The sequence below is a fragment of the Triturus cristatus genome, chromosome 4_1, assembly GCF_964204655.1.
Source record: "Triturus cristatus chromosome 4_1, aTriCri1.1, whole genome shotgun sequence".
Taxonomy (NCBI): domain Eukaryota; kingdom Metazoa; phylum Chordata; class Amphibia; order Caudata; family Salamandridae; genus Triturus; species Triturus cristatus.
Window position 1 is genome coordinate 1,175,891,236 of NC_140585.1, and position 15,175 is coordinate 1,175,906,410.

At 43.9% G+C, this 15,175-nt stretch overlaps 1 protein-coding gene across 1 annotated transcript in view; it reads right to left on the bottom strand.

The window, feature by feature from the left end:
- The window catches only part of STXBP2 (syntaxin binding protein 2), a 290,447-nt gene that overhangs the window by 75,747 nt on the left and 199,525 nt on the right, over window positions 1-15,175 (bottom strand). The window contains exons 10-12 of the mRNA XM_085654395.1: window positions 13,494-13,601; window positions 11,325-11,382; window positions 6,867-6,932 (exon numbers count right to left, since the gene is read on the bottom strand). Of these exons, the coding sequence (XP_085510521.1) occupies window positions 6,867-6,932; window positions 11,325-11,382; window positions 13,494-13,601 (232 nt within the window). The remainder of the gene's footprint in view (window positions 1-6,866; window positions 6,933-11,324; window positions 11,383-13,493; window positions 13,602-15,175) is intronic.

The following is a 15,175-nucleotide window of genomic DNA, read 5'->3' on the forward strand; positions in this document are numbered from 1 at the left end:
GTTCCAGCGATGATTTTCCCCAGTGGATGGAAAATCCCAGATTTGTGAGGGTGTCTGTTACGCGTTTTGCGTGCCTCTCGCACTTCTCGCGTGAGTTTGCCTTGACCAGCCAGTCGTCCAAGTAGGGGTATACGTGTATTCCCTGCTTTCGTAGGTGTGCCGCTACCGCCGACAGGCATTTCGTAAAGACCCTTGGCGCAGATTTTAATCCGAAGGCCAGGGTTGTGAACTGGTAGTGTTCCTGTTCGATGTTGAATCTTAGAAGGCCCTTGTGCCTTCTGTTTATTGGGATGTGAAGGTAGGCATCCTTGAGGTCCACGGTGACCATGAAGTCCCCTTCTCTTATCTGTGGCAGTACCTCCTGCAGTGAAGTCATTTTGAACCTTTGCGTTCTGATGAACTTGTTTAGGTAACGGAGGTCCAGTATGGGTCTGAGGTCTCCGTCTACCTTCGGCACCACGAAGTAGTTTGAGTAGACCCCTTTGTTGCGTTCCCTGAACGGCACCGTCTCTATGGCTCCCTTTTGTAGGAGTTTCCGCGTTTCTTCTCTGAGTATTGCCAGTTCTTGGGCCGATCTCTGCCTTCCCTTCGGCTTCCTGTTTGGAGGTCTTTTCTCCAAGTCTACGCAGTATCCGTACTGCACGATGTTCCGTATCCACTTGTCTGTGGTTATACGCTGCCACTCCTGAAGGTAGAACCTCAGCCTTCCGCCTACTGGTGACGTATGCTCGTAGGCTCTTGAATCTTCTCTTCCCCCTGATGACACTTTTTTGCGCCTCACCCTTGGGGACCTTACGAGGGTAGGCGTCTTCTTGCGTGCTGAGTCACTTCGAGGAGGGCTGATCGCCCCCTCTCCTCCTTTGGCCACGTCCGTTCCCTCTCCCGCGAAAGGACTGGCCCCGAGGTTGATATTGCCAGTTTTGCTTCTGCTGACTTTGTCCGTGACCTTCGCCCTGCTGACCTTGCTGGAACGCCTGGTGCGACGTCCCCTGTTGGCTTCCACCCCTACCGTAGGGTCTCCTCGAGGGATTTCCTCGTCTCATTCCCCTCAGCTGTAGGGCCCCCATGGACCTCGCTGTCTCGTTTTCCTTCTTGAGCTGGGTGAGCTTTTCGTCCACCGTTGCTCCGAACAGTGTCTCTCCGTTGAAGGGGGTGCCAAGGATGTTGTTCTGCACTTCCGGTTTGAATCCCGAGATTCTTAGCCATGCATGCCTCCTCTCTGTGACCCCTATGGCCATGAGTCTTGCTGAAGTCTCTGCCCCATCCAACGCCGTCTTTATACAGGAGTTGGCGATGTTCTTGCCTTCATCCACCAGGTGAGAGGCTCTCTGGCGGTATTCTTCGGGGAGGTGCTTTACTAGCTCCCCCATCTCATCCCAGTGTTGGTATTGGTGTCTATTGAGGAGTGCATTCGAGTTCGCCATGCGCCAGTGCATTGCGGCGTTCCTCTCGACCTTTCTGCCTGTGAGGTCGATCCTCCTGCTCTCCTTATCCGGAGGTGGGCCCGAAGTTGCTGGAACGTTGGCCCTTCTCCTGGCCGTGGAGGCTATGATGGAGTCTGCGGTGACGCTACCCTTGATGTAAGGTGGGTCCAGGGAGGAGTGCTTATATTTCTTCTCTGTCCTGGGCGTGATCGACCGGCAGGTGGCAGGCTCCTTGAAGGCTTCTCTCCCCTGGTTCATCACGCTTTGTAGCATGGGGAGGAACTGACTCCTAGTCTGGATGGGGAGCAGTGTTTCGACGAGAAAATCGGCTTTCGGCCTCTCCTCGTCGAGTTTGACGCCGAAGGCCATTGCTGCGCTCTTCACCACCATATTGTATACCCCGATGTCGTCGGGTGGCGAAGGCCTCGAGGGGTACGTGTCCACGGCCTCCTCCGGGTTTTCGGTGTCGAGATCGTGCCATTCGACGTCGTTGCTGGTAGATGCCGCCGATTCGTAGAACGACTGTTGGTCTTCTTCCTCGGCTTCTTCCTCATAATAGGGCTCCTCTTCTTCCTCGAGATCCCTTGTCAGCCCTTCGGCGTCGAACTCGCCTTCGACCTCGACGACGTCCGCCGATGAAACCGTTGGAATCTTGAATTCCTTCATCCTGGCGTCGAACTCCTTCTTCCTTTGAAGGATGTTCTCCATTTCGGCCTCGAGCCGCCTCTTCTTTTTCTCCATTTCGGAGATGCTTTCGGCGTCGACCGCGGGTCTCTTCGATGAAACTTGCGTCGACGTCGAACGTTCTTTCTGCGTCGATCGGCCAGTTTCATGGGACGATTTCGACGACCCTTGCCTTTCGGCGTCTTTCTGCCCCAGGGAGTCCTTTTGTAAGGATCCGCTGGGCCTTTTGTCCGAAGTTCCCCCTTTGGACGTCGAAGTTTTCGGCGCCGGGGTTCCCTTCGTGGACCTTGACTCAGTTTTTCTCGAGTCACCCTCGTGTTTTCGAGGTGTCTTTTGATTTGCGCTCGACGATTCTCTTACCTCGTCTTCTTTTTTCTTGTCGGTCTCTACGACCGTGAAGTTTTCGGCTGTCTCGGCGACGTTGTCCTCGTCGTCCGTGTCGAGGCCCAGCTCGTAGAGTGTCGGGGGTTTCCCTTTGCCATCCATGTTGGCGTTGGCTCTTCTCTGCCTCTCTCTCACTCTGAGTGTCTTCGGCGCGAAGGCTGAGCAGGCGTTGCAGTCGATACTCCGGTGATCCACCGGTAGGCAGAGGTTGCAGACCGGATGCTGGTCTTTCTGCGCGAACTTGTGGTGGCAGTTTGGGCAGAACTTGAATGGCGTCTTGTCCATTTCGCTCAGGGTCTCTGAGCGTGCATTCTCCAAGGTTGTCGAAGAAAAAAGGTTCGCTGGTCCTCTTTCTTCGCGCTCCTGATGAAATCTGTTCTATTCCTGATGTCTTCTCTTGATTCTATCGATGAAACTCGCTTTTCTTCCTTCTTCCTCCGAGTGAATTTCTGGAGCTTCCCGATGACGATCCAGACCCAACGGCGGAAAAAAGAATCTGAAGATGGCGCCCCAAAGGTGGGACTTCCGCAGGAAGCACGACGACGTCACGGGAGGTGCACCAAATGGTGGACGTCGACGCCCACCTGGGCTACAAAAAAAAAAAAAAAAAAAAACAAAGAAAAGACTACGAATCCGGACCCAACCACAAGATCGCGGAATAATGCACAGCATAGTGAATCCAGAAAGATTCACGCTGCAAAAATCAGGATTATTGCTGAAATGCCCTGGATTCGTTGCTGAAGGGGAAAACTCTGAACTCCACTATATCCAGGATTGTCCCAGTAAATGGAAGCCCCTGAAAGGGAATCTTATCGGACTTTGGGTCATTTATGGTAAAACCCAACAATGTCAAACATCCGCCATCCTCCAGAGGTGGTCCAAGACTGGCAGCCAGTCACCGAGGTACGGAAATACAGCAACTCCCAGCATATCTCTGTAGCAGAATGGAGAGATACTCTTCTAAAGTCCATTCTGTTGTTGGAGGGATATTGGTTGGGAAGGAAAGAAAAGGTAGGGTGCAACCTTTTCTAATAATTTGCAAGACCCATCTGTCATATATGATGGATTGCCAACCCGGAAGGAGGTGCTGGATCCCACCTCCCACTTTGTGGGCATAAACCACTGAAGGAAAACTAAAGAGGGTTTTTGACTGTTGTAGCAGGGTAAGAACCTGTGGAAGACTGGTGCTACTGCTGTCCTGCACCTTGCCTGCCAGACCCACATCCACAGGCGAAAGGACTGGGCTATCTGTTGCATCAGTAGTTGGGGGGGCTGCCTTTGTCTATAGGTCAGCCCTCTGGCGTAGCCGCTATATTTTTGACAGGGCTTCAAGAATTATTTGACAGAGGTCAACAGCCCTAAGGATGTGCCTTCATTCTACGGTCTTTAAAGCGATCCAAAGTGGAGTCCAACTTCTCACCGAAAAGGAGGTCCATCAAACGGCATGTCCATCAGGTTTGGCCTGCACATTGCTGGAAATCTCAGTGGACCTCTTCTAGGGCATGTTGCTGATGGACCACAGTAGTACCAATCACCCTACCAAGGCAATCTGAGATACTCAAACCTTAGCAGATGACATATGGCTGAATGTTGCCCATTATGTATCATCTGGGCCAATTAGGCCACATGAAAGGGCATGGGTTAATGGAAACACAGAAACTGTATTTATGGACAGCTATGACATTACGGCTGAAATAAACAAATGTTTGCCAATGGCGCCAATCTTAGATTCTCTATCTGAAGAATTGGAACTCACTTTACTCTTTGAGGCCTGCACAATAAGGCTCTCTAGAGCGTGGTACATGGTTGAGAAAATCTAGCTGCCCGTCTATGTCGTCTGGCCACCAGTCCGTTTACAGGTGGGCAAGAACTTGGTTTCAACGATGTATCCATCAGAATATCTGAGAAGGTATCATTAAACAGATGGAAGTGCTCAGATGTTGCTGGCCTCAGGTGCAGAAGTTTTGGCAAAACATTTGTTTTAGTCTCAACGGAGAGAAGCTGTAACTTTACCACCCTGGATGTCCTCCAAATCACCACTGCGAATGAGGCAGTTGGTGGCGCATGTGGCGAGACCATCTCTGTCTCAGGAGAGGTGTTGAGCATCCTGGCATTCTGTAAATCATAGTATAAGGCATCATCTGTGTAATGAAGAGGGAGCAAGTCATACCTTCCACCATGAACATCTTGGGTTGCACCCGGCTTTGGCAGATCAGGGTCAGAGCCAGAAAGATAATGGAGCCTTTGCTGATAGCTGTAACACAGTAGAGGCACAAGGTTAGAGTCAGACTGCATGACAACTTGTTGCACTGTTGAACGTTTTTAGGGAGACATCGGACGAGCTCAGGCTGATGTCAGTTCAGGGTCTGACATGGACATTGGCACCTGGTCATCCTCCGGAACCGGTGAGATGGGTGCAGCCGTTGGGGTGGCTTGAAGAAGAGTGGCTCATAGAGCTGGAGTAGAAGGCTGTATGAGAAGGCTGTATGAGAGTTGGTATGAATCCCTTATTGGGTGCTAAAGAGACAGAGGGGGCCAGGGAGGGACCCGCTGGCAAAAACTCGACTGGAGGGCCTTGTGCTTCTGTAGGGCCTGAAGGCTTGACAGAGGGAGATAGAAGTGTACTGAATATTTGCAGAAGAGACTCTTTGAAGTGCTGGAACTGTTGCAGAGTTGACAACCGCCTGGGGTACTTGAAGCGAGTTGGGACCACCTGTGGAATCGTTCAGTGACCACAACATAATGCAACTTACATCTTGAGAACATTGTGCCATTTTGGAGTCAACTCGGTGGAATGGGGTTGAGTTCTCTTAGCTTTTTATGCTTGCATTTAGACTTGGACTAAAGTAAATGGTTGCGTGAGTGGCCCCATGATGGAGTCCGGTCCTGTGACTTGGAGTAGCATCTACGCAAAGGACGCAGCTTCGTTCTGCTTAGTGACGTACAGCTTCACCTCCCAATCTCAAATCGTTTTAGGTGCATGAAGGCGCACTTATTGCAGGACTTAAGAATAGTGACCCATGCCCATGCACCCAAGACACACCGCGTGAGGATCCATGACCATCATCTGCTTTCTGCAGTTGTGGCAGTGTGAGTCCTGTCATTTTTCATGAGGACATAGCTTCCTAGCACAATGTGAAAAGCAGGGTAATCCTCAGGAAACCTGACAAATTAGGGGGAGGAGTTCCGGATCTACTTCAGAAGGCGCAGAAAGGAAGTAATGTTAATGAACAGAGGTGGCACTTATATGCAGCTTCACGCCGTCACTTTCGGGGCGATATGTGGAGCCAATATGGAGCAGCAGAACACCACCTAGCAGAATGGAAGAGCACTGCTTCAAAAAAATCCCCAGATCCAGTCTGGCACTTGGCGGATATTCTAAAGTGAGGAATCAGTGGTTAGTGTCCATTAGAAAAGGCATCTAGCCAAAGACCAATAAGCTGGAGGACCCACATTCTAGTTTTGAGATAATTAGGGAGGTCACTTCTAAATTGCTGGGCCACTCTACCAGCAGGCATGTCTACAGCTGAAGGGTCCTCTTTCAATACCGGGATAATCACAACCCACTTCCACTGCACCTCATTTCAGACTGGATGGAATCCCCAATTACTATTCAGAGATAAATGTTTTTGCCAAATGACCTCAGTCCTCATCTGTAGCACTCTCAGTGCGGCACTCAGTTCTCATCTGAAGCACCCACAGTGCTTTCAGAACCGATATCTCATAGTTCAATTGGAGCACCCAAATGCTGATCTGTTGAAGTCTTGGCCTGATAGCAGTTCCTAATTTCGGAGTATCAGGCCCTACATAAATCTGCAAATGGTGATCTGCTTTATTCTCTGAGACTCCAAACTGATCTGTCAAAAAACTTCAGACCAGGATTCAAAGAACCTACTACTCTAACCTTTAGGTGTAGCACAGCTCTGCAAATGAACCTCAACCCTTATCAGCCACAACAACAGTACACACAAAACAAATATATGTTAATGTGAAATGTAGCTACATTTCTAACCAATACAAATCCAAAATCATCCGCAGCAGCATGCACTTTTTGATCTCGCTGTCCCAGCTTGCACATGTCCCTTGGCAAGCAGGACACTAAATACACTCTCACAACCCTGAGCTTACCTGGATGTACAATAAATTAAATGAAATACCGGATGTAAGTAGCTTATTTCTATAAAATTCTTTTAGATGATCAAGAATACAGATTTGTGGAGATACTACTGTTCTGATTCTGGCATATACTTTGGGGAGTTCTTCATTGAATAACCATCATGAATTATTAGAGGGTAGTAACTTCTATCAGAGTCATTGCAAATAGATGTATGTGCAACCGAGTTTAATTTCACTAGCCACAACAGTACATTTCACCTTGTTCAGCTCCTTCTGGTACTGGGGCATCTTCTTTAGGATCTGAGACAGGTCTTTAATGTTGGCCTGGGAGCAAGAAAAGAGATGTTATAGTCACAACACTCAGATGCTATTACAAAATTCTAAATTCGGAGACCAAACATGTCACGAAGGAAACAAGCACGCAATATGGGCAGCAATGCACAGCTACGAAAGGACACAGAAAATGTGCACCTATTGACACGTCATGCTAAGAAACAATTGAAAAGTTAAATAAATAGATATGTTCATCAAGTAAGATTTTGTTTACCTCAATTTTCAATTTCTTGAGATCACAGATATTGGAACTTGCAATACCAATACTTTTTTACTCTAGTGGAGTGCGTACAGGATATACTGTTTACGCAGCAAAACAGATTGCTGAAAGTTTAACAAAAAGACCTCCAGATTATAAGTCAGAGAAGCAAATGTTTTTAGTTAGAGGTAGAATGTTTATTATTGCAAACATTGTAATTGCATTTATATAGCACATGTCAAAATTCAGGGGGAAAACAACTAACAATGTTCCCGTCCAAATTTATAAAAGTATATAGCAGTTATAATTCAAAGGTCTGATAAATGGGGCATTTGTCCATAACTGCACAGATCAGTTGGACAGGGTTTTGACGGCAAAAAAATGTAATACAAAATAATTACTAGATGTACGACAAAACTATAGTATTTATTTGGTCTCTAGGTAGTTAACAAACTAAACAGTTCTAAAGGTGCTAAAACAAGAATGATAAAAGGTGGAGTAGACCCCTCCAGGAACTGAACCTGTGACCAGGTTGCACACAGATCTCTACAACAGATGCATAGTCAACATTACTCTGTTTTAAGTGCTGCTCCATAGATATGATTTAGGCCACTCTTTATCAATGTAATGTGTTGACACCATTTTTGCAACTGGTGCAATACCTGCTTTTATCCATCTTTTGGTTGCTTTAGGTTAATAGTGCCTTGATCGTGGCAAATCTGTCTGCAGTAGGATAAAGTAACAGAGAAGAATGCTCTTGTATGGCTACCTTATTTTGCATCTAGATGCCATGTTGGTATTTGAAATGGGGTGTTGTAATGCGAGTAAGAAATAAGTACCACGGCATACTAAACACAAGATGAAGGAATCCTAATCAAAGGCACCGTTCAAAGCTCTTTATAACTGCAAGGGACATTAATGGCAAAAAAGAATATCTTTGTTTAGAATATCTCCCTGTAATCCTCGTTCTGTTTGAGATGCTTATAACCAGGTTATCACTAGTGAGTTCCCTGATGCCAGAGTAGCAGCCAATGTTGCATCTTTTCCTTTCAAACTGAAATTAAATAACTGTCTGTTCTCTCTGTCTACCCGTACTATTTCAAGCCTCCCCTCAGGAAGGTACTGCAATGGTTGGGTGATGAAAGCGAGACTCATGAAGACTGTTTCAGACTAATCAAACCTGTGGAACCCAACTGGATATCATTCATCATGATTAAGACTACCAGTTCTTGGGACTTTTTTCCAATTTTTATTTTGACACACCAAGCTGTTTTAAAGTGTATTTAATTCCTCATCTGGAGTACATTTATTACATACATTTTTTGATCTGTGAAAAAATTAAGTTGAGACTAGTTTATTTCTATATATGACTGAAAAATGCACTCTTGTTTCGGTGTTTATAGGGGTTTAACTGATCAAGCAACAGTAGACGTTAAAATAATACGGTAACTGAAAATGTTAGTGTTACAGTTTTATTGGACTGACCACCAGAAATGGCAACATCAAAAGAAGCTAGTTGGTTCAGAAAAATAAACTAGTAGGAAACATGTTCCATCGGATGTTGTTTTTTTTTTTAACTGAAGGTAGTGCACAGAGCAATATCCAGACAAGAATTGCATAGATCCTAGGCAATGTGTGTTGTTTATTATCCTTTATTTATTATCATTTTCAGAGCTTGTAGATACCCAAATGTATGGAATGACTCAGCTAGGCTAGATTTGTGTGCAGAGTACTTCTAATGTATTTGCATTTAATATTTTTATTATTGTTTGCATGGGAGTACTGTGGACGCAATTATACTACTGTATGATTTGTATGCGTTATGCTGGATGCATGAGAGTTGTTCTGCCCACTGTTTCTTTTTCAGTGAGGAAATTAGATGTCTACACGTTCTGCCAACTAAAATTGAATGAATATACAGTAGAATTGATTAGAACCACCCTTACAATTATAAATATTTTTGGGAAAATGGATTATAGGTCTAGGCATTTTGTTTTTATGGAGGGAGATCCTTTTTAGTAGACTTCCAACCCCCTTTTCTTTCTGTGGGAAACCCACCAAAAAATATTCACTTTAATTGCCCCTCCTTCCCCCAATTTTCCAGGTAGCTCCTCCCAATTTTTCACTATCTGTCCCATCCTACCTCTTATCTGCAGTGTTTTTTCATTTTCCCTCATCACCTTTCCACTTCTTGTCCTGTACTTCTGATAACCCATTACTCTTTATCACTCATGTCTTGCTCACTCCTTTCGTCTCTGCTTTCTGCTCTGCTGTGCGGGGTTGTCATTCAGCTCTACTTTATCTGGAGTCACGGTAGGCAAAGTAAGGCCACGCTAACAGCCTTAGTATAACAAAGGCAGCCCTACTAATGGCAGGATGTTGACTACGCAAATCATGATAACATAACTGAGCTGAAGGACTATTATAACATATTTCCACCAGTCCCAATTTCGTCATCCCAATCTTGTTTTCTTTGATTTATGTATTTGCGCTATTCTTTTTAATTTTGGATTGATAAGAACTTTGAAGGGTTTTTCTTTTTTCCTGGGATTCAGTACCAGGAAGTATGCTGTTTTATTTTATTAATTATTCACACAATTGTTTTCTAAAAGAGCCAATCTCCATAATGTTTCCTGGATGACACAAGTGTTAACTGTTGTGGGTCTGTCAGGGAGAGAGTCTTTAATTTGGTTATTTATCCCTATGAGACTCTCTCTGCTCAGATATCTGTTTCAGGCAGTAGCATTAAAAACATTACTGAGAATGTACATACCTAACAGGAGACTAGAAATAAGCCAGACATCTTTAACTGCTTGACCCAGGAGGGAGCCCTACTTTTATGCTGTGGCAACAGGCAGTTGTGTAGTATCTTACATGTCATGCTCACGGTGTGCTAGATGATGATGTCTCATACAGAATGTTGTCAGAGTCATGAGTGATGTTTTAGGGCATTTCTTTAATAATTGTGATGTTATGTTTTTACAATATCACACTTTCACTCATATGTTTTGCTTTAATATATTGGGAGGGAGGTGTGGAGCATCTGACATGTCATGTACACGGTGTGTTAGGAGGTGATCTATCATATAAAATGTTCAGTTATGAGTGACTAACTGGAGATGGGAGACTGAGTCTGAAGACACCTGATGCTGTATGGTGGATGAGAAGTTCTATTCTCTGTAACTTGAATACGCAGTCTACAGATGATTACTACAACTTGTGGTGACAATTTAATTTCAGGCTACCTATAGTAGGCCAGAAGAAAATCAGTCTTTTCAGGATGTTTGGTCATGAAAACAAACAAAAACACAAACACACGTGGTTGTTCCCCCTCTTGTCTGTTCGAGAGCTAGGTAAATTAGAAAATGGCAGTGGTACAGACAACAAACATGGAATACGAAAAAGAGGTCACATGGAATTTGAAAAAAGGCTGGATGCTTATATAGATGTTGCACGTGGAATGCCAACACACCGAAGGGCACACAGTATACACAAACAGAGAATACATCCAGATTAAAAAAAAAGAAATGCACACAATGCAAAAAAAGAGAACTGATTGCAAATAGCAGAGAATGGAAACCTAGGATGCATCATGAGGACAGTCTATTCCAATGGTATGCAAAGGCATTGGGTGTCCTTGGAATTTTAACACAGACTAGCACATAAGGCATACTAAAAATAAACAAACAAGAAATTAAAAATGCAAACACAAATGGCTTGCACGGTAGGAAGGCATAGAGAGAAAACAATGGAAACACAAAAGCATATAAGAGCTGCATACTGAGGGAACACAAAAGACGACACAAAAAACACATTAAACGCAAACACATACAGCATACATGAAATACAAACACAAAAAACGGAAGAATGCAAATACAGACAATGCCATAGAAAATCAAAAAGAGGGTGAATATGGAATGCATACTAAATAGTCACACACAAATAATACAAAAGAGGAAGCAGAGCATGGAATTACAGGCATAGGACGTCCACAAAATGCAAATACAGGATTCAAATGAAATACGTATAGCGGGTGCACAAGGAATTCAGACTTAAGAGGCCAAAGATAAACACAAATGGACTGCAATCACATAAGACACACACAAAATGTAGATACTGCTAGCACTCGTGGAATGCACATGCTGTGGGTATCTGTGAACAGTGTGAGTAGCCATGCCTCTCACCTTGTCTGTGGTCATTCTTTTGCTATCACAGAAACTCTTCAAAAGCTCGGTCACTTTCCTGCAACGACAAAACAATTCCAATATATGATTAAAAAACATATGCGACATCTCATTAAGAAAATGAAAATATACTGCTCTGTGATGTTATTGGTTCAATCTTCAATAGGTAAAACACATCCAAACTTTGCTCATAATCACACGAGAAATAAAACCAAAGTCTTGGTGCTGGATAGGGTGTTGTAACTATGTACCTGTACTGCATGGTGCAGGGTCAAAGCACTAAGTCAGAACCATAATCTCTGACCCCCTCCCCAAGCATAAATAAAGTACTGCCAAACTAAAACACCAGGCAAACATGTCACCTGAGAGAGCATTCAGGAAAGTATCCTACAGTAGCACTAAAAAGGAAAAGGGTTTAGGTGGCTTACAGGGATTAATATTCCTGCAGCCAGGATTGTTTTGAGCACAGGCTGAATCGGAAACTATGGTACAGGCAGAGATGCCACAGAAACGTGCCATGCCTCCCCTTCTAGAGACCCTGCGTTGCTTCAACTTGTAAGAAACGATGGCTCTTCTTCTGAATAGGTGATGTCTTCTACCCAAAGCACTGATGGCAGTTCCACTTCTATGGGACAGACAAGGACATCCATTTATGGATGAGGCAAGTGTTTCTCTTCCACAGAAAATGCATATGGAAGAGGAAATGGCTTCCCTTCTATGAAAGGCGTGGAATCATAAATAATTTTTCATTGAAAGATGCATGGGCTCCCTCTGACGTCCTATCTTTTATCTATTTACAAGGTGCTGACATAGGTGAGACGAGGACATAGCTTTAAGGTATGTCCCGTCTATCTGTGTTTCTGTTGGTTAACACTGGATATTTACCACGTCCGATGTTAATGCTGTACAAGCTTCACACACTATTCTCTCCACAGAAAAGGGAATTCCAAAAGTAAGGAAACATATCACACAGTTGGTATTAGATAGCTGTCAGTTATAGCACAGCCTGATTTGCAAATGTATTAGGCATATCTGCAGATGTTAAAGAGGAACTTTTACTGCTGAAGGTAAATGCCAGACTCCGAGACGAATACAAATGAAATATCACTGTAAGAACATTTAGAACTTATGGCATGCGAATGAATTTCTGCCTCCTCCTCGCCAACACTGGAGCTCTCGTTCTACGATTCCTGCCAAAATATTCATCATACCTTATCAACCCAGATATCCAAAACACTTTCAAGTTGTTCATCTCCTCGAAACTGGATTTGTGAAGACCTTCTGGAAGGCACACACAGACACACACCTAGACAGGCGCACACACACTACTGTTCAAGACAATTCAAGTCTTTCACAACACTGCTGCAAGACTCTTCTCAAACAGAGACACCTACTTTACACTGCTGATTCAAGTTGTCAAAGCCATAATTGCACAGCTCCCAAAAACCAAACAGATCTCTCTGGAGAACTAGTACACCCCTAAACATGAACCTAATGAACCCTTCCTATAATAAATCCTTAAACATTGGCAGCCAAAGATTTTCAGTACACAAAGCAATTTACCAGACCCTATAGCCTCAATATCATAAAGATATTAATGGCAACATACTTCTGAAATAACAAAGCTCTTGGAGTAAACCTCTGCCTTCATTTGCTCCATGTCTTATATTGCTCTTGTGCTATTGGCACTCTGAATCCATCCTCTTTTTCTCACTCATCCAATCACCCAAATGTATTATCCAGGCTCTAGACTCCATACTACAGGCCCAGAGGCAATCCTGTTTCAGACTATTGTGTGGGAACTGTAGCGATCACTCCGAGATCAAACATCTCGATCTTTGATAACTCACTGTCGGTTAAACAGTCTCTCAAAGGGGATTAAAATATTGTGTAGGGCGGTTCTGACAGATGTAGAAAAGTTTGGTAAAGCAATATGGTTTCTTTAAGTCAACATGAAAAACAAACATCTGAAGCACATCACAGTGATTTTTGACTTGGTACACGAGGAAGGAAAAGGGATCTAGCAGCAGCAATTTGTGTGCTTGTGAGTGTTGCAGACAGACTGGAGGAATTGCACATATGTAAGAGTGGTACAAGAGATTGCGAGATATGATGAGATTGTACCAGAAGTTGAAATAAATCTACGAGTTATCCTCATGCTGTACTCACTTGGAGACATCTGCAATGTGCATGTGGCGCAACTGAACCCACAAGTCGTCATCTTCATCCAGAAGCACCTGCTTTTCCCGGTTGTCACTAATGCCTGTCGTCTCATACCTGTGAAAGCAAATGAAGGTCAAGCACAAAAGCAAGCATAACCAATTATCAGTGGAAGTGTGGCTAGGTCAGTCTTGAAAGTTCTGCCAAGATAAAAGGAGCAGAAGAGGACATGGGAGAAAACCCTGTCTCAGCTACGGACTGAAATCCATAATGCTAATTTTTGGGTGGCAATTGTATTGCTTCTTACCCTCCACATTCGTGTTGTCCCTGTTGCTTATTACCCCACCCCAAGCGCCATAAGGAAAAAAAGCTATATGACATCGCCAGAACTAGCCGCTTCATAGCATTTTTTTATTGCCCCGTCCCCTTCCACACACCCTACCATTGTCCACTCCCACCCGAATGGCAGTCAATAGCTCTCCCATAGGCGAGGCCTACTGACTTTCACAAATGCATGTTCATAAGTGGACTCAAAATTGAGAACCAGCAGATAAAGCCTTTAACTGGACAAACAAATATAACTTTTGGATGTGCAATATTGCTAAACCTGGCAACCACTAACAGCGTGATTTTATTTTAAAACTTTGCAAACATCCTAAATTTTTTTACCTTATCTAGCTTAAAAAAACTGCTGAAAAATTGCTAAAAGCAGGTTTTGTACAAGGAAAAACTCCACGAAGAATGTATTTGAACTTGTTGAAGTCTCTTGCACAAATCTTTTATTTAAAGAAAATTTTGAAAGTAGGCAAAATTGTTCACAAAAATTGCGACTTCACAATGTGAAAAATCTGTGAACTCTGCAAAACTGTGCAGACAGGGTTTGAACCCTGCATCCTTCAACAGAAGTAAAGAACTACCCAGGAGGACCTGAATTAATGAAGCAAACAATGATAGCAGGAACTTTAGTGCATGACAAAATTCAATTCTGTGTACCAAACAATAAGCAATTTCGGTAAGAAAGAGAAACCCTTAAATAATAAGTATCTAAGTGCTGGATCAAAGGTGTAGGATTCTACTGATGCGCATCAACAAATTAATCAATGACTAGGAGAAACTGACAATAACCTCTATTATGAAACAAGATGGTATATATATTTGGATTCAGCCCTCTCTGCAGGGACCCCCTGATATTTTTTGCCTTTAATCTCCGCTTTTTTTTGCTGAATGTGTTTTGTTGGCCGTAGCACTTTACCACTGCTAAGCAGGCAGTGCTGAAGTGCTTGTGCTCACTACAATAAACATGGTTTGATGGACATATACCTAGTTGGCATATTTAATTTACTTGTAAGTCCCTTGTAGAGTGGTATACAATATACCCAGGCCCTGTAAATGAAATGCTACCAGTGAGCCTGCAGCACTTATTGTGTCACCCACCTAAGTAGAATTCTAAAACCTGTCCAAGGCCTGCCATTGCAGCCTGAATGCAGCTTCACACTGCAATGTCGACTTGCCATTTAAAACCCCTTGCCAAGCCTTAAACTCCTATTTTTATAGCATATGGGTCCCCCTAAGGTGTGCCCTAGGTAGCCGATCATTAATAGGTAGACCTGTACTTTAAAGTTTCACATGTGCTGGTAGTGAAAAACTCCCAAATCTGTTTTTCACTAATGTGAGTCCTACCCCTCCCTAAG